General features: G+C 39.9%; 1 protein-coding gene across 2 annotated transcripts in view; it reads right to left on the reverse strand.

Annotated features, from left to right (window-relative positions):
- Nucleotides 1-19,798, reverse strand: part of TENM2 (teneurin transmembrane protein 2) — an 831,811-nt gene that overhangs the window by 746,304 nt on the left and 65,709 nt on the right. For both annotated transcript variants that reach the window (XM_054568075.1, XM_054568074.1), the window contains exon 2: nucleotides 16,040-16,315. In XM_054568075.1, coding sequence (XP_054424050.1) covers nucleotides 16,040-16,315 — 276 coding nt within the window. The remainder of the gene's footprint in view (nucleotides 1-16,039; nucleotides 16,316-19,798) is intronic.

Here is a 19,798-nt window from a genome sequence, read left to right on the forward strand (position 1 = left end):
TTCTTGTTTTATAATAATGCCCCAAATGCTGTATAAATTATGAGACTCTTAGTGACCGTCCATGATTCTCAAAAATGTCCTCTTAAGAGTTCTAATTTTAGTCATTCCAAGCACCTACCCTTCTCCTTAAGGACCCTTGCTCTAGATCAAGGTCCTCTTGGACTGACTATAATGACATTGCCATTTAGTGTCCCTCCTTTAGGTTGAAAACTGAAAAATACACACAAAAACAGCACCTACGGATGCGAAGCATTGGTCTAGAAAATGCAAGGTCTTTACCCATGGACGGAGCGTGGCGCCCGCTCTCTGCTCTCATTTCTTCACAGCTTCCCCTCCATTACCATTCTCACCTGGCCCGTGCAGCTGCCTCCCTCCAGAACGTCCCATCCGATACCGCCACCGTCAAACGCGAAGGCCTCTCCTCGTCCTTCATGCTTACGCTGCCCTTTGCAGCTTAGGCCCAGCGGGCCTTGCTTTTCTTCCTCGCTCTCCCACCTGCCGTCCCCAGGTGGGCCCGTTTCCTCCTGCTCCGAGGCGCGTTACTTAAGGGCAGGGATTCTGTGACATTTTCCACCACCTGATAGATACTTAGTAACTGCGATGGCCTGTATTCCGAATGCGTGACCCTGAGATGCTCTGCTGCTCTTCAGGGGGTGGGCACAGGGGGGTCGGAAGGGACCGCTGGCGTGTTTTGCTCTCACCCCACGCTTCTCGCTTGGCTCCCCACTCTGCTCATCCTCACTCATTATTGGCTTTGATCCTTTCCGCTGCTCCTTTTATCATAAATGCTGAGAGTCTGGGAGGGTTGCATCACCCTATTTCCTGGATTAGATTTCTTATTTAATATTTAACTCCCTTTCCTTGAAGAACAAAATGAAAGCGCAAATGAAATCACCTTTGCGAATCCCTTTTTGATATACAAGGCAGCACTCCTACTTCGGAGGGGTTCCCAGAAAAAGAGGACGACCAATCTCAGTTGAAAATGATATAATCCCCATCACTTTTACCGCAGGATCAATGCAAGAACAGGGATTTACGTTTGTGCCCAAGGACCTGATGGCCAGGGGTTATGAAGGAGACACCAGAAATTATGTCGAATAACTTGTATGTGAAAAATCTATAAACTCTAAAAGCAGTCTAAATTGATTAAATGTGGCAACAAAGAAAACTATTATGAAAACAGTGATACAAAAATAATCAGTACTATGTCTGAAGTGTTTACTATGTGCCAGCCACTTGGCTCACAACTTGATAAACCTCACCTCATTTCATAATCACAAGAATAAGGGAGAGGTGCAACTGTTACCCCTATTTCACAGAAGCAGAAACAAGGGTTTTAAGAGGTGAGTGGTAATTTCGCCTGATCATGGAGCTGGCAACGAGCAGAACTGGGACTCAAGTCCTTTTCTACCTGAATCTAAGGTTCCTGTACGTAACAGCTGTGCTACCTGCCCCCAAAGTGTTCCTGTCACAAATAATGGTATTGACATCAGTAAGATTAGTTCTGCTGTCCCCAGCCACACACTTAGTTAGTGGTAGAGCTAGGAAAAAACTTAGGTCTCTAGAGTTTTTCTCCTAAGCCTTCCAACCTCTCCCATTCATATGTTACACCATCATAGCATATGGATTGCAGTATATTTTCTTAATGATTCCTGTTTTTGTTTCATTTTTACAGGTCAAAAGAACCTATATCCATGTCCTTAGATATAGGCATAGTTTTCCTAAGAGGGATAGTGATAGAAATTTTTGATATTTTTTTAAGCATTCAGCCCACTGAATGGATTCTAGAGAAAATGACCCTGAGTCATGTTTTGGAGTCGACTTTTTTTGGATACATATTTCAGAAAAGCAATATTTCAGGTGTATCAGATCAAACTGTCATTTCGTATCTTCAATGGGCACTCATCCCTCTTTCTTACCTAGTGTTTCAGCAGGAATATTATCTACATACCATGTACACTATGTATTTCTTTAGGAGGTATGGAATTACCTTTCTGTCATTCCCCATGCTCCTAGTTCATTGGTTTTTTATCTTACCAGGTTAAAAAGCTGCTCACAGCAAAGGAACTATCAACAGAATGAAAAGGCCACCTACAAAGTGGGAGAGAATATTTGCAAATCATATATCTGATAATGGGTAATGCCCAAAATAGAAAAAGAAATCCTACAACTTAATAACCAAAAAGACAAAACAAAACAGACGACCCCATTAAAAAATAGCCAAGGAAGTTGGAAATCATCTTTGATGTCTCTTTTTCACCTACTTCTCAGTTAATACATCTGGAAATACTACTACCTCCACCTTCAGAATAGATTAAGCATCAGACCATTTATTGCCACCTCATCTCTTGTCTTGGTTACTATGCCTGCCTCTCAACTGGTCTTTCTATTCTTGCCTATTTACTCCCTCCTAAACACAATAGCCAGAGTGATATTTTCAAGCGGAAAGTCAGAATATGTCACCTAAAATATCCACATGGTTATCCGTTTCCCTCGGACTGAAGACTATGGTCTTGAATTATCTATGATACCCTATCAGGGGTGCCCACCCTTTTGGCGTCTCTGTGCCACATTGGAAGAGAAGAGTTGTCTTGGGACACACATTAAATGCATTGCAACATGAAATAAGAAAAGTCTCATAATTTTAAGTAAATTTGTAATTTTAAGTAAATTTACAATTTTGTGTTGGGCCGCATTCACAGACATCCTGGGCTGCATGTGGCCCGCTGGCCACCAGCTGGACACCCCTGGGCCTCCATGATCTGGCCCCCGTTTACTTCTCTGACGTTACATCCTCTTATTCCTCCCAAGTTCCCCTTTGCTACAATCACAATGGCTTCCTTAAATAAACCAACAATAACCCAACATTAAAGTCTTTGCACTAACTCTTCCATCTGCCTGGGACAGCATCTCCCCAGAAACATGCACAGTGAATTTTATTTCACAACTTATTTCCTTGCTTCCTGTAAGTGTGTGCTTTGTTCAAATGTTAGTTTTTTAATAAAGCTTTTGCTAACACCCCCATTCCATAAAATTGCAAAACTATAGCCACATACCCCCAACTATCTTTATCCTACTTTTTGTTTTCCCATGGCATTTATCACTTTCTAGCGTAGTTTTTTTTCACCCCCATCTTCCTCCCTCTGCCCCTTCCTCCCTCCCTTCCTTTTCTCTCTCTCTTTCATTCTTTCTTTCTCTATGTCTTTATCTCTTTTTCTTTCTTTTTTTTCTGTGTTCATTTTTTACTGTCTCTCTCTCCAACTAGAATCTGAGTTCTAAGAGGGTAAGGATATTTTTCTAATTCGTTCACAGAGATAGATATCCTAAGCATAATACATAGTAGGTGCTCAATAAATACTCTGAATGCAGTAAAATTTTCTAGTTGAACGTTTTTGTCACTCAGTACTCAATACATTTTGAAACTGCCGTTGGGACCAGTTGACCAGTCATCTGAGAAAGTCTGTTTCATTTATTTAGGTTCCTAGACCACCCAGCTTTGGCCTCTTGGATTGAGGCAGCAGAGTTATGAATGGAAAAGAAACAGAAAAGCTTTGAGTTGAGAGATTACGCAGCCACGCCAAGGCTGGATTTTCATTTGGAGCCCCAGTGAAAATCCCGTAAGAATGAATGCAGAACTACTACGTACAAGCTGAGAATGTGTTTCCAGTCTGTTTTGTGTGTCCCTTCTCCTCTCCCCAGCATTTAAGGCAGGCCTGTTCAGAGTTTGCTCCTGTTCTGTCCTCTTTTCTTTCTACCGGTCTCCTTGTATGAGCCCATCTATGCTTCAGGGTATATACAGGCCACTGTGATGCTGTGACTCTGAAGTGGACGTCTCCAGTTCAGATCTCACCTCTGGACTCCATGCTTAATAATTACACAACTATCCACATTACTTTCTATTGGACGTCTTCCGCCACTCAACAGTGAGCAAGACGGAACCCTTGGTTCAACCCTGCCCTTTCTAAGTATTCCTCATCTTGGCAATGAACGATTTTTTCCACTGCAGGAGTCAGAAATCCTTGATTGCTATTTTTTATTAAATCCTACATTCAAGCCATTATCAAGTCCTGTATGTTCTAACTCCAGAACACACCCGAATTCACTTCTCTCTCCACCTCGGTGAAGGTTACACCATTTCCCCTAAGTTCCAGTAGAAATGCACACATAAAGTGCTATAGAATCTAGGGAATAGGCGTTCACAGATAGTTAAAAGGATCGGAATGGTGCCAAGAAGGCCCTGGCATCTCAGACGATTCCTTGACAATGGATGGGAACGTGATGGAAGTGTGGTTTGGGAGACAACAATCAAAGCGAAGGGAATACAATGAACAAAGATGGAGAGGAGGAAAGAATATGCTGCGGAAAAAGTAAGGAGCTTAGTTGGGCTGGAGCTGAAAATATATTTAGAGGAGAAGTGGGAGCAAGGGCTAAAAACATAAAATTGGACTATATTGTGGAGGGCCTGAAATACCACAGAGGGACAGATTAAGATGATTTGTGCACTTCCTGCCTTCCCAATGTGCCTTGCTGTTCGTAGCCATAAATGTCTATCCGCGGAAGTGGAAGACAGCCTGTATTCTCTTAATTGTTCTGCATTTCACTAGGGTCTGTTCCATTCTGAATGTACAAGGGGATGCCCAGAATATGGAAGTTTTTCCCCTCTTTTTTTCTATAACATCAATTATTAAGCGACAGTCTATATTAGTAGAACCATATGCTTATTATAATAGAAATTGCTTCCACATAATTATTTTCAGAGTATTTCTTTACATACTGAGATATTTATCTTGCATGCAGAACTACTTATTTTGTAAGAATATCAATAGCTGGGATACCACTGTGTTTATTATTACTATCCTCATTGAATCAAAGGCACCATAGATGGAGGAAGTTTTAAGAATATTTAATACATCATTTACAAGATTTTTATCTCCTCAAGGTGCCTTGCAGATTGTCTTAGCAGATGTGAATTTTCTTTCATCATGTGGAATGCAGTTCTATCCTTGGTTTGTTATAAATTAACAATCTGAAATAAAGTACTGCATTCTGAACAACAGCTGAAATATTTAATATGGAAAAAATTCCCTACTCTCCTCAGTTATTCTTTAGGTAATACAAGCATTTTAAATGCTCTTCCAGCTTTTGAGGCTGGTGGATTAAATGGATTTCTGAGAGGTCCAGGACAGCACACACTCTTCCTCTCTCTCTCTCTCCCCCCTCCCCCACCATACACACACACACACACGTATATACTTATAAACACACTGTATTTTGCAGTGTATAATGCATATTTTTTTGCCCAAATTTTTAAGGGAAAAATAAGGATGTGCATTATACATGGGTAGTATCTGAACTACCTTGTATCTGTTCTTGTGCTTTGGAATTATTTGTTACATAAAATTTCTTGTACTATAATACATTAAAAAATAAATGCTAAAATTCCTTTAAAATACAAAAAAACAAGTTCCTAATTGTAAATGAATACAAAATGAATTAAAAAGTTAAAAAGATTTTTTCCCCCCGAAAGTTTGGGCCAAAAATGTGGGTATGCATTATGCATGGAAAAATACAGTATATCTATAGATATGTATAGATATGTGTAACCATATTTATATATATTCTATATATATGATATTGTATCCCACAAAAAATAAGGCACATGATTTTGAGAATACAGCCAGGGGATTTCTCACACCTGCAAATGAACATTTAAGCCATCTGTGCAGATAAAGTATAGCAGGACTTACTCTGGGATCATGTAGGCACTGTAAAAAGTAAACACAAATTCAAAACTGAGAAGAATCATTCCGATATCTTTTAAAATAAGAAATGCAAATAGGCGACAGACGCGTGGAGAGTCGCCAGCCTCGCTCGTGTTCAGATAAATGGGAACGCTTTCACCAAAGAATAGGACGAGGCTAACACGGTTTCAGTGTCCCCCGAACACGTACCAGCGTGGGAGCCAGTCCATCTTCACACAGGGCAGGGCAACGTTCCCACTGGGACCCAGCTGAAGAGAATTACAATTTTGTATAATTGTATATGTTCTCAATCTTCTCAGAATTTATCTTCAGAAAAAAAGTAGAGGTAAGCACAGGAATTTAGGTACAAAGATTTTATATATCACACTATTCTTTAATGCTTCCAAAATAAGGTAAATGCCCGATGAAAGGAAACTGAGGAAATGGTAAATTGTAAATTTGTAAATTGTAAATTGTAAATGCATGGTACAGGAATACCATGAATCCTTTAACTATTGTAGAAAATATTTAATGCCATGTGGAATGTTTATATTTACTGAAAAATGTAAAGCTTCATAGGAATTGTACACCATGATGCCAACTCTGTAAAGATATTTATATCATGCATACATCTATATATATAAGCACACAGGCTGAAAAATGATGCACTAAAATATTAACCGTGGTTGTTTCTGATGTCATATTACAGGTGATTTCTATTCTTCTTCAAGCTTGTCTCTGTGTATATTTGTGTGTAGTACACACACATTCATATTTTCACATATTTTAGACATACTTTCTACCCTTACATAGTCTATACCTATGTATATTTTCATATACATATATTTATATATTTTAATATTATATATCATATATATCTTATTTTGACACCATAATGAATTAACAATTGTTAGCACTACAGTGAAAACTTCAGAGCATTAAAATTCTGTTTTACTTTGAGAGTCCACGTAGCTAAGACTCTTTAGAAAGCAATTAAATCCTATGGGAAATGGTAAATACATTTACTCTCATTAAATAAGGAAGACTGGAAGTACCAAAACCTAATACTGATCTTAAAATGTTAGAAAAATATAATGGAATATACTGTAAAAGTCTAAATGAGAGGATTATCAAGGTGAACATAATAAGATTGAAAAAATAGAGCAAAAAAAAGTTGAAAAACAAATAAATATATCTCTTTGAAGTCTGATTTTAAGAAACCGCAAGGGGTAAAAATATAAAAGAGGAGGGATCAGAAGAGAGACATGACTATAGTTACAGGAGAGATTAAACGAATTGCATGAGAATAGGACTCCAAGGCAGCAAGAAGGCTATAGAAACAGAAATAATCTTCAAAAAACTGTTAATCAACCTGTAACAGTTCTAGCCAACATTTATTCACCTGTAACACACATTTTTACAAATAATATTATGGCCTGTGTTTTCTTTCTTTTTTAAAAAAGATTTTATTTATTTATTTTGGAAAGAGGGGAAGGGAAAAAGAGAGGGAGAGAAACATCAACATGTGGTTGCCTCTCAAATGACCCCCACTGGGGACCTGGCCTGCAACCTAGGCAGGTGCCCTGACTGGGAATTGAACCAGCAACCCCTTGGTTCACAGGGCGGTGCTCAATCCACTGAGCCACACCAGCCAGGGCTGACCTGTGTTTTCTTATACATAGCAATATTTGATGCTGTTTTATTACCTGATCATGGGATTAGTATAAACACTTGAGTCCAGCTGCTGTAATACTGTGTTGTATGTGTAGGCATAATAGATTACCCTATAAGGAACATTCCTTGTACTCTGTGAGCTTCACATGAGATGCATTTCAAATGTTAATGTCTTAATTACACATACACAGCATTTGTATGCCAGTCAGTGGTTATTTCTCCCCCTGAAAACTCAAGAAGCAGAACCCTCTGGAGTCCAGAGGTTTCTTGGGGCCTCTGACCTGGGTTACTGCTTCCCTCCCTGATATCTCAGCTTCTCATTTTATTACCTTCCTGTCCGAACACGTGGGCCTGTGCACGTGCGCACTTTATGGCAGACGCTTCCTAACACACAACAGTTCCTGTTCAAATAAACCTTTAGGAGTACTCCTCATCTTCCCGGTCAGAACAGAGCTCCTTAGCAGACAGCTCAAAGCTCCTACACCTCTCTTGTTATATTATCTACTGCTGTTTGAGGAAATCACTATGTTCCCACTCATCTGACTACACTTGAATTTTTCGGAAGAGAATGTTCCTAAAAGATCATCGTCACCTTTGCACTCCCTTCTCACGCTCCTACCACCATACCCATTGGTTTTTCTTCATTTGGAATCTCTGTCATCTCAGTTCCACTCCTATAAACTCTAACCCTCATTTACAATCTAATTAAAACTCTATCTCTTCAAAGCTGCCCTTACTATTGCAGTGTGCTGACATATACAATGCTATTTCCTTATTTCTCTTTTGAGAATAGACAGGAAATTTTCTGTAAACGTATAGGGGTGCTTGCTTTCTCAACAGACACCAGAGTAACTACTTTCATCTATTCATATAAGAGGTAAAAGCTGGCACAGGGAATTGAGAGAAGAAAATAGTCATTTCATCAAAAAAATAGTAAGGTATAATCAGTACAGGTATCCATGAACAATAAGATAAACTAATAGGTTGCCACAAGAGAATGGATTATCCAAATGTTCTGAAGAGAGACTGGTTGCTTAGACTTGAGCTCTCTCCCGCTCAATGACCTCCCAATAGCCACCCCCCCCCCGCATATACATATAACACAGACACACATACAAAGAAACATACAATGGCTTTGTATAATGCTGAACAGCCAGCAGCCACTCCTTAAATCTTTTCAGAAATAAAATAAGAATCCTCCAAATTAAAGTATCTCTTCATCTGAGATGACTTAGCTACTCTTTGTCAAAGCTAAGTAAAACAGAGAACATAGTTTTATCAGCATCACATATGTATGTATTAACATGTGCATATTTAATCAATGTGCATTAGTGTCCAAATACTAATTTTATGATTTTAATTCATTTCAAAGATTCTTTTCAACCACTGAATGTAGAATAGTGTATTTCTTGCATAAAATACACTACAGAGAAACCCTTCCCACATGTCCTCATGTGCCTGGCTCTCTCCACGTAAATCCACGGCCCCTGTTACGTTTACCACAAGCAGAAATACCACTGTAGCGTCGCTCTTTTCTGTTCCCCTCAGGCCAGTATAAACCTCCATGAATGGAGAGAATCCAAAGAATGCTAACTCAAATATTTCACTTCCTTCCACTAGTAAGCAGGCTTGCATTTCAATGATCTTTTCTCCTTCACAAGTATCCTTGGGATGCTAAGAGAACTGAGAATATATTGCACAGTGAGTAAGAGTCATTCCTGAACAATACTTGGGTACCCTGCTTATCCACTTGTAGAGGGACATTTCTTAGTTTGCGCAGCACTGTTTCCAACTCCTCTACCGCTCCTACTCCTTCCTCTTGGGGCGCTGGAGGTCTTCGGGGTGGGGGAGGGGCCGCGTTTTGCTTTCCTGTCTTCCTTGTCACTGTAACAGATTCCACAAATCTCTTGCCCAATCAAAACTGAACACAATTAGCACAAAGTCATTTCCCTCCTCTGTAAGTGGCTTCCTCCTTAAAAGCCCTGGGGTTCTCCTCAATTGGCTCAAGGAGCTCAAGTGTTTAAAGTATGTTTTTCTTCCACCTATTCCCTAAAAGTTCACCTACACACTTTTACATTAAAATAGTTTTAAGTGTATGGGTTAAAAATCAAAGACTCTCACTTTATTTTTTCAGAGCTTCAGGCCACCCACTTAGAAGATGCAGAGGGCACATCACCCACTCACCCCCCACCCCCCGACACATATACAATGACTCTATTTTCAAAGTAAATTGATTTTCATATGATTTCACTTTGGTTTACATGTAACTTTTAGCTTATCTTTAAAACTGTTTAAGAAATTTGTTCAAGAAAAATTAAACCCATTTTATAGATGAGTCGAATTTCCAAAGAAAAAGACTTACTATAACTATTTTAAGCACATGTTAAACTAAGCTAAAATCGCTGATTTGTAGCTTTCTTTCTACCACTTTTAGTATCTCTGATTTCCCCCAAAGTTTGTATACAGTTTAGGCTGGTATTTCTAGTGCCTCCGAAGGCCGTGGCGACCCTTAAAGGCCGGGGGTCGCCCGCAGGGAACTCAGGTGAACCAAGCGGCCCGGCCCGTCTACACCTGCCATGGTTGCTGCTTCTAACCCGGTTTGTTTCCACGCGGAACCTAAATGAATGCTGCTGGGACTTACGTATTTTGAGAGAAGCCAAAAATATAAATTTCTAATATGAAATATCCCACTTTTAAAATGTTGCTTAGCAACGCACCATTTTTAGACACTGCCAAATAACTAAGCACGCAACACGACCCATGGACTATAGTTCGTGGCCTCTGTTGTTAATGACTGTTCCAGGAATCTCTCACCTCCACCTTTGATTGCTTTAATAGTCCTAACACTGAGTTCAGGGAGAGCGGGAAGGATAATTTTCCAGGCATTTCTTTCAGCTAACACTAAATAAAACTCAACATTAAAGAACAAGTAACATTTCTGCCCTTATGTTGACGCATGCATACATAACACTGGCATATCTGCAATTTCTATCCTATTTACAAATCTGTCACTTAAAATTTTCTCCTTCGACTCCCCATGCACCAGTTCCAGAATGGGCCACTGAAATGTCTCATTACTTCTCCTGAGCACCTCAAACCCTTTTTGGTTTGCTCTTATTTTCTGCACAAATGCATCCTGATTCAGTTATCTTTAGAGAATATATACTATCAATTACCTTAGCTTTAGCTCATTTATTCATGGCCTTCATCACTGATTCCACCCCTCCCCAAACTTAACATTTAATTTGATCCGTGGCCAACAACAACTAAATGAAAAAGTGACTGAACAATAAGCAACAAAGTCCAGATTTTCCCAAGTGAGAGGCCTCCAGGTGTGAGCTGACGAAAACAGGTTGACTCTCCCCCTCTCCCCTGTTTACTGCCTTTGCTACATAACTGAAGCGAAAGTACGGACATAGCAGGAACTCAGCAGCTTAAAACCAAATGATTATCCAGTAAACCCAATGTCTCCCCAAAGGCCTGGAGATTACATGTGTAATAATCAACCCGGCCCTGCCAAAAGCAAGGCTTAGTGCTTCATTTTATTTATTGCATTTATTGAAAGGCGCCATTGCTTGATAGCCCCTGGGAGTATTAACAAACAGGAAAGAAGCCACCAAAGGAAAGAAAGAAATACATAAGTAACCAAGAACTGTGCAACTGAAGTTTATAATCTGGAACATGCAGCACTGGACTCAGACACATACTTGCACGCTCCTTCAAGTTCACTACTTTAAAGGAATGTGAGTATGGCTTAATTAGCTGAAAACCTAAATCGCTGAAGTCTCATTTAAGTTCATTTGCAAAACATCAAGTCTTTCATTTCTCGCTCATGCACCAAGCCATGTGACATTCCTAAATACTGTCTCTCGTTCTCTATTATCATCAGCTGTATTTTAACACAGCGGTAATTCTATACATATGACTCCTACTGATTTTACAAGAACTGGTGAACTTTTTATAAAATATGGTACCTCTATAGCCTCTAATATCTGCACTTTTAGGGAATCAAATCAAAGTTATCAAAATCAAGTTATCCTTTTATTTAGGAATAGACAAGACTGAGAGTCTATGCCATTTTGTTCTTATGTCTTTGTTCATTCCACAATAACTCATTTTACATTCCTCTTTATAAATGTTATACTCCTTCAAATTTTCAAGTATCAAAAATATAGTTTACAAACAGAATTTGAAATAACTGTCATTAAAATGGACTTAACGCTCGTTTTTTTTTCTTTCATTTTTTTGTTTTGTATTCAAGGAATTAAGACAGTATTTTCTTTAGGTTCCATGTACATTTTTTTCCATAAAGTGTGGCTGGAAAAGAAATCACCTGTATACCAACATCAAAAGTACAGCCAAATATTCCTCTATGATTTTTGTAACCACCTCTTTTACTATTCTTACTCCCAACTTTAAGGGCAACATTATGAGCCCTAAGTTATAATTATCGGGTGCTTATAGTAAGTTTTTACATCTGTTCTAGGCATTCTCTGGAGCTTATACATGTAGAATGGGGGAGAGGAAACGAGTAGAGCAGTTCATAAAACACAACAAAAGCTTAAGGGTGTGTAAGAGTAACAGAGCGGGGCAGAAACAGGAACCCACGGCAGGCCTTGGATGTGTGTGCTTCAAGTGCACTTGATTGTGAAATGTATTGAGAAGCCACAATGTATTGAGGAGAGGAAGAAATTCAGCTCATATGACAAATGGATGCAATGTCGTTAGTGATTAACAACCTAAAGACATTGTCCCTGGTACTAAGGAAAATCCTTCTTCCCCTCAGAGTTCATGCCTCACGTCTCAATTAACACGCAGTTGGCGCCGGCTGCGCTCCGGCCCTTCGAGGGGACGGCAGTCCCGCAGGCCCGCCAAGAGGACGCCCGACCTCAGAGGGTCTGTGTGCCACAAGGACACGCACACTGACCCGGGATGTGCCCAGGGCCAGCGTGGTTTATAAATGCATTCTGGGAAATGCAATGGAATTAACCCAACATTTGAAGTTTCAACCTCAAAGTTCATTATGAGAATTATAAATTTCCCCGTTGACAAGAGATGAAAATGAATATTGCCCTTATTTACTTTGGGTAAAAACGGAGAGGAGAGAGGAAGGATAATTTTTTTAGAGCTTTAACCAAGGCCAGATTTAGTTTCCTGCAATGTCTGGCTCCCTATCCCATAGCCAAGCTTATTTTGTTTGTCTTTTTTTTTTCTTTCTGGACTTCCAATAAAGTAATGAAAACTAGAATTTTGGTGGGAAAACAAAAAAAAAACCTCAAGGATATTTTTAAGTCCCCAAGGTGAAGAAACTGCCTAAGGGAGTCAAGAGTACAAAGACCAGGACTTTTACAGTATGTGCTTCTCCGCATTTTTTAGAAGGCAATTAGTTTATTCATGTGTAGTAGACACTGCCCCATTTTCTCCATAATTCGGGTGACACCATGGGCCTAGGAGAGGATACATTTTAAGTGGGAAATTTATTACCCAAAAAAGGAATGTTTCTAATTTAAAGTCACTGAGAAAGCCCTTTCTCTAGATGCAGTCAAATTTCACAGCTGCAGGAACTTGGTGGAGCTGTTCTCAACGCTCACTGCCATTTCTAAGCAGGCCACTGTTAAGTTCAAGACGCAGTTAAAGGATCTGATAAAATAACCTGAACCTCAGAGTTGAATCTATTTAAAGGAACCCAAGCCAGCACAATGTTGATTTGGTGGTTATACAGTGAACATACGATACAGAGCTGTGAGTGGTGGAAATTTTGAAATGCCGATGCCAGACAAAAAGAAAGACAAATTCATCTGTGTGCTCACGGCACAGGACTTTCAAGTTACTCGTAGGTCATTTTTGTCACAGCAGCATTCAGGGAGAGCTGTTGGCAGTGGGGAATTTTATTACACGAGTTTGAAGGTTGGATACATATTTTATATTATAGAAAGAGAAGTTGGTTTTTGAGATCGGTCTTCACTCTCTACCTATGCTTCATAAAACCACAATAGGAATTTTTAAGGGCAATTTTAAATAAGCACTGTGAAGGCCTATGGACCCCAAGAGTCCACCTTAAAAATGAAATAAAAATGTATGGGATCCAGAGAAAAGATTCATGTTATGAGCACATATCCTTAAAATCTGAAATGGAATCGGAGAGCTTCTTTTTCAAAATATAGATTCTGTTACTTCCTGTTCAAGACAGGCATACCTAAAAGGTTATTGATTTGGCTCTGAAGGACAGAGTGTTCATTACAGAGGAAGCCATTGCGGGTACAAGTGTGAGGAAATTAATGGTGGCTTTGTAAGTGTCCATGCGGTGGCGTGGAACCGGCGGGGCAACTGTCAATCTATATGATAATACATTCTCAAACTTCATAAAATCAGTGATGTGAGAACTCATTGATTTCTCTGTGAGCTAAACAGAATTTGTCAACGAGAAAGAGCAAGTTTACTGAAGTTAACACCTCAGTCTACAGAGTAGCTTATACCTCACTTTTATTTGCTTAATGAGTTGCAAATATGATGTGCACAATTTCTTATTTTTATTTCTGGCCCCAAAGGAGAATAGAACATGCATTATGTACATCTTCTGAATATGTGACATACTGAAAAATTAAAGACAAAGCACAGTCTATCTGTACATTTTAAAATACCCCTCAACCACCTAAGCGTGAACTCTGGCTGCAGCCCCCTTCGTATTCTGCCTGATGCAGGCACAGAAGCATTGCTTAGGACTTCTAAGAGCATTCTTCTTTAGGCAATTCTGACTGCATTGTACCTAGCATTACAGAAAAAAAAAAAAAAATGAGACTGTGTAAACAGGGATTTATAGAGACTCTCCTCAGGTTAAAGTTGTTCATATAGGATGTTACAAACAATGTTGGAAAAAAGAGACCACTCGTAGTCTACCAACTACAGCATTAATTATAAAGTTCTCCCTTCCATAACAGTGGTGGAGAAATTCAAGGCAAGCATTTTTTTTTTTTTTTGACTCCCTTTGTTTCATAGAAGCTTCTCTTTATTAGTTGAGTTTTTAAAGATATATATAGCTTAAAAAGGGAGGGTGAAGACTCTAAAAATATATATAAATAATTCTGTGTAGATGGTTTCCATGAGACCAGAGAGAATACTAACCATGGAAGATTTGCTAAAATACCTTCCTTCAAGTGTTCCTTAAATTCTTGGATTACAAGTGATTTTATTTATTAGGCAATCAAACCACCTCTATTTAAATTGTCTCTGACACACAGTTGAAAAAGTATATCAGTAAATGAATTCAATGTATGCCTTTCTGAAAACTTCGAAAGGTAATTTCCTATCAACTAAGCACCTTGGAGTGTTGAATGTGCCAAGTCTCAGAATTTTGTTAAAATTCAAAAGGAGTCAAGTGCAAATTTTTCCTTGAGAGTACACCTTGATTAGCTACATGAACGAAGGCATAATTAAGACACAACCCCTTGTCCCCACCATAGAATAAATTATTTCAGAATTAAACATAAATTTAAATGCAACAAAGTGACATCTTTTTGAATATATGCAACCTACCCAGGAAATGATGTATTTTCAACAGTTTTGAGATTAAGTAAAATTTAGCTGTGCTTTTGCATTCACAACAAGCTGTCTGCCTGCAAATTTCTTTTTCTTTTTTTAAATGCAAGAGAATACTTAAAGCTGCTTTACTAGAAGTTTATAATATTTTATATAAACACCCTTAACTGATCTACTTGTAAACATTTTAATGGTAATTCTTTTAGCAAACGCACAATATATTCATAACAACCCACATAGCATTTGATGTTTTCTTCATAAATCAACTGTACCTAATGCAATTTCTCTTTTTAAAAAAATGTTTTTGACTAAACACAGTTGTGAGTCACTGAGAAATCCACACACAAGCACCTTATCTCTTTAATGACTTTTTTAGGCTTCCCTATATTTACTGCTTAATGATCGGAAGCATTTAATTTTCAAAGTTTCATTAAAACCCATCTACAAAGCTGATGGATAAGCAATAGTGATTTGTGGTAGGAGATGGGGGAAGCCATTAACCTACATAGGTACCAAGGAGAACAGTAAACATAGGAGAAAACACTTTTTTGAAGACAAGCCCCTTCCCATTTGTCATTATTAAACTCCAGAGCGCCTCTTCCAAGTTTGATCTTTAATACAGATATAAGGCCTTGCCATCTGGAAATGAAAGTCTAAGATAAGGCAGTATTCTTAAGAGATCTCACTGAAAAATAAATAAACAAACAACCCAGGTCACCATTTGCTGGGAAGGGGAAATCAATACAAAGACCCAGAAACTCCTGGAGAAGAGGACACTTTCTAGGTATAGGCCATAGTTTATCCACTTTCCTCTTTTGCAACATAATTTACTTGCTAATAAGACCAAGTGACTCTACCTGGCGACTCTGCTAATATCAAAAAGCAATTTTAAAACTCACTCTTCATTTCTTGTGTGCTTGAGGTCAGCTGGTTTATTTTCCCCCAGCTCAGAGTGGGTAGACAAAGTCAATTTAAAAGAAAATGAGTGGTTTTAGATGCCTCTTTATTAAAATAAATTTAAAAAGCATCCCAAGCCCCACAATGCGCAGTACCACGAACATGAAAAGGTAGTTAAGCAGCAGGCCTACCGTTCTCATCATCTGACTTATTTTCGTTGTCAGAATCAGTCAAGGTGAGGGCCGAGTTCTCACGGCTGGACAGGCCGGAGCTGCGCCTGGACTTTATCCCGCGCCCCCACAGTCTGATGGCGTGCTCGGGGGACATCCCGCCCTCGGTGTCCGAGTCGGCGTCGGATCCTGTGCTCAGAGAGTAGCCCTGGTGAAGGATCCCCATGTCGGAACAGTAGCCGCTTCGGTGCGGGGAGGGCTCGCAGATCCCCAGTTCTGCCAGCGTGAAGTTGGTTCCTGTGGCGACAGCAAAGGACAGCCCGTTACAATTCGTGAAACGCTCTACGAAGTTAAAGTTTGTTCTTACAAAAAGCAGACAGACACTTTCCCCATCCGAAAAAGTAGACGAGGTTTGCCACGGGACACGGGACTAGGTCTTGGGCAAGTGTATTTAGGATACTGGGGCCAATTTAAGAACAAAAAATGTAAACATCTAAGATTAATTTTAAGTCTAGGACAGAATGCTCAGGTCTTATTTCCAAAATTTCTAAGCATTAAATGTTGTCTGGGAGCACCGTGAAGCTAAAAATAACACACAATTCACATTAACAGCTAATATACGCCGAGCGCTTACTTTGCTCCAGGTATCTTTTATTTTGCAACTTTTATTTTACATTTTAAAATTTTATAACTTTATATTGATGGTAATATTATAATTATTCTATAAATAAGAAAACCGAGGAACAGAGGAACAGAGAATTTAAGTGACTTACCAAGGTCATACATCTAGATTGTAGCACAACCTGGATCTGATCTTGAGCAGCCTGTCTTCATGTCAAAGAACCTTAATCCTCCAATAAATGTGAGTAGTGGCCAGGAGGCCTGGGCACCAGAGTCCTAGCGTCCCACTGGTAGGTCTCATTGTGGCAAGTCTCTTACTCCTTGAGCCTCAATGTTCTTATCTGTAAAATCTGTGTATTAATCTCTTCAATTCCTCTCAGGATAACTGTCTTATATATGATAATCAATACCAAACTGGTTGGGTTTTTTTTTTTTTTTTAGTGACTTATATAATTTCTTAATTAAATCAGCAGCCTAGGGATGAAGGGTCGGTCCTTTTATTTTTAAGTGGTAGCAGACAATTTCTCTTGGCTAACACAACTTAAAACCACAAGCAGGTTTCGCCTATGGAAAGTGCATATGTACACATGTGGGGTGTGCAACGGTGGGTAGAGGGTTTTATGGGAAGCACAAAAGAATAAGCATTAATTGAGCACTTACATGTTACCATGTGTCAGGCATGGGGCCAGGCAATTTACGGCGTTATCTCATTGAAATCTCATTGTAACCCAGCAGTTTGGGGGTTGGGCACTTTACAGAGAAGTTAAATACTGAGCCCAAGGTCACGCATGGGCAAGTGGCAGGTCCAGGATTCACCTCTCACCTGCAGATCCCGAGCCTGTGCTCCTTCGACAATGCCAACTGGTCTCAGTCAAAAGCAGCTTGGCAACATTTTTGCATAGTGAACGCTCTACTCATCGGCTTTAATATTCAGCTTCTTCCCAGACATTTTAAGCTTTCTGTGCAAATTGGATGGAATCCTGTGGTACACTCCATTTATTGACATATAAACCTGATTTTTACAAATATTTAACCAGCATATGGACAATGAAAATAAATACAGTGAAGAAATGCACTTCCATGCGACAAGTGAGGGAAACCTCATAGACAGCCCTGGAGCCCTGAAGCCCTGGGTCTCCTCTCTCTCCGCGCTGCATTCCTGAGAGCCAATCCCTCTCACCCACGTCTGCAAACTCACGGTCAGCGTCACACTCCCGGACAGTCCACCTCCATGCGACCATTTCTCAGCTTGTACTTTTAAAAAGCACCAAGCTGTAACAGACACGTATATTTATTCCGAGGTTTTACTTTTCTTTATTCACTGCATATTGAACTTCCACAACCTTACTTGGCTGTGTCAGTGGAATCAAACCCAATTCTGCGTGCGTGATTGTCTTCGCAAGGCGAACCTACTCATTGGGGAGCTAACCCGAGCAAAAATCCCTGAGGGCGCGGGGTGACTGCCAACCCCCTGTGCAGGGAGAAGGGCAGCCCTCGCCCAGCAGCACAGCTCCGATCACTGGGTGCTCCCCGGGCCCACTGGGTCCTGCCGTCGGAAACTCTCTGTCCGCGCACATGGTTCCAATGTGCATCTTTGCTGATTACGCACTGCCTCCTAATTGTACACTAACATGTATATTTCAGTTTCGGTAGCCTATAAAACTGAAGTTATGGAGTTAATATATATCTGATACCACAATACTCTTCTCTTTATTGTTGCTTTTCTCATTCTTAACTAAATGAAAAAACACGTCGTTGAACATTAGCATTTTCCCATCTTGTCTTTAGAGCTCATGTTTTGTTTTTTTTTCCTGCACAGCCATGAAATGTATTGCTTCCTTTCCCTACAATAAATGAAAACAAGCCAAATTAAACATACATGTTTTTATTTCACATGTGGGAATTTTTAGCTATAGGATTCCATTTGAAATGGAGTGTATACACAGGGTCCGGCAGAAGTAACGCTTGCGTGAGTGGGGTCGGTAGGGCAATAATATGGGTGTAGTAATTTATAGCTTTAATTTGGAAATTTCACCTAAAATGTCCTATGGTGTGCTTGAGTGTGATATTGTCATGTTACAGAATGACATGCTTATGATTCTGTAGGAAAAGATTTTGCAATGAAAGAGGGGCGTTATTTGTGTCAGCCCCGGCGTGTTAAGGCAACTTTCCCGACGGTTTTCCCGCAACGCGTTCGTTGGAACTAGCTTCAGAGACCTCCTCGGGAGAACAGAAGCATCCACGTGAGGAAGGCGGCCGCTGCCTTCGGAGCCTCCCAGGAGCTTTTCAGTCCGGGGACGCGGAGGAGCGGGCTAAGCCCAGGGTGCGGGAAGCCGTGGCACAGACACAGGGTCCTTTCTCTGGTCATCAAGTGTACTTGGTGACAAGAAATTAAACTATTATTTTTCTGTTAAAACTCACTTGGGATCATCATGAATCAGTGGAAATTTGCATAAATTTAAAAAGCAACCACAAATGTTAGAAAACAAAAAGGTATATGCCATGAGTTTCAACTTCAAGCTCAGAGCCCTGAAGCCACAAACAGGCAACGTGGGAAAGGAAATCTGAGGTCCTGCACTGCATCCACCAGCAAAAGGTAAATAAGTCCACGTTGGCTTAGAGAAAGGCAGGTTTTCCTCTAGAAACAGAATTGTTTCCTCAAAAATTTTATCTTCTAAACTCATCTTCACCCTCCAATAGGATCACACCTTCCCAGTGCCACCCATTCCCCACAATTCCTACTTCACTACCTTTTTGTCCTTAACTAACGGAAGGACTAGAACTCTCATTCTAAATACCTGGGGCAGATTCTGGACCAAACCTTTGCCAAGTTTGCTGGCTTTACATATGAAACAGGTGAGTCGCATACACAATAGAAAGAAAAGAACTGGTCTATTGTTTATTAAATCATTCAACAAATATTTATTGTTCCTGGTGCTATGCTAGGCATTGGAGATACAGCAGTGAGCATTATAAAAATACAATCCATGATATTTACAGCATAATCGGAAAAGAGACATTATTCAAAAAATCACAGAAGCAAAGTACAGTCTATGCGGTAGTAAATACTATATCGGAAGGGCCGGGGAGCCATGCGAGGTCACTTGTGGTCCAGCCCTCCCCCATTCACCAGCGTGTCCAGCTGATGTTTATCCCGCA

This window comes from Pteronotus mesoamericanus, unplaced genomic scaffold, assembly GCF_021234165.1.
Source record: "Pteronotus mesoamericanus isolate MK-2021 breed Mesoamerican mustached bat unplaced genomic scaffold, CSHL_Meso_final contig_2, whole genome shotgun sequence".
Classification (NCBI taxonomy): Eukaryota; Metazoa; Chordata; class Mammalia; order Chiroptera; family Mormoopidae; genus Pteronotus; species Pteronotus mesoamericanus.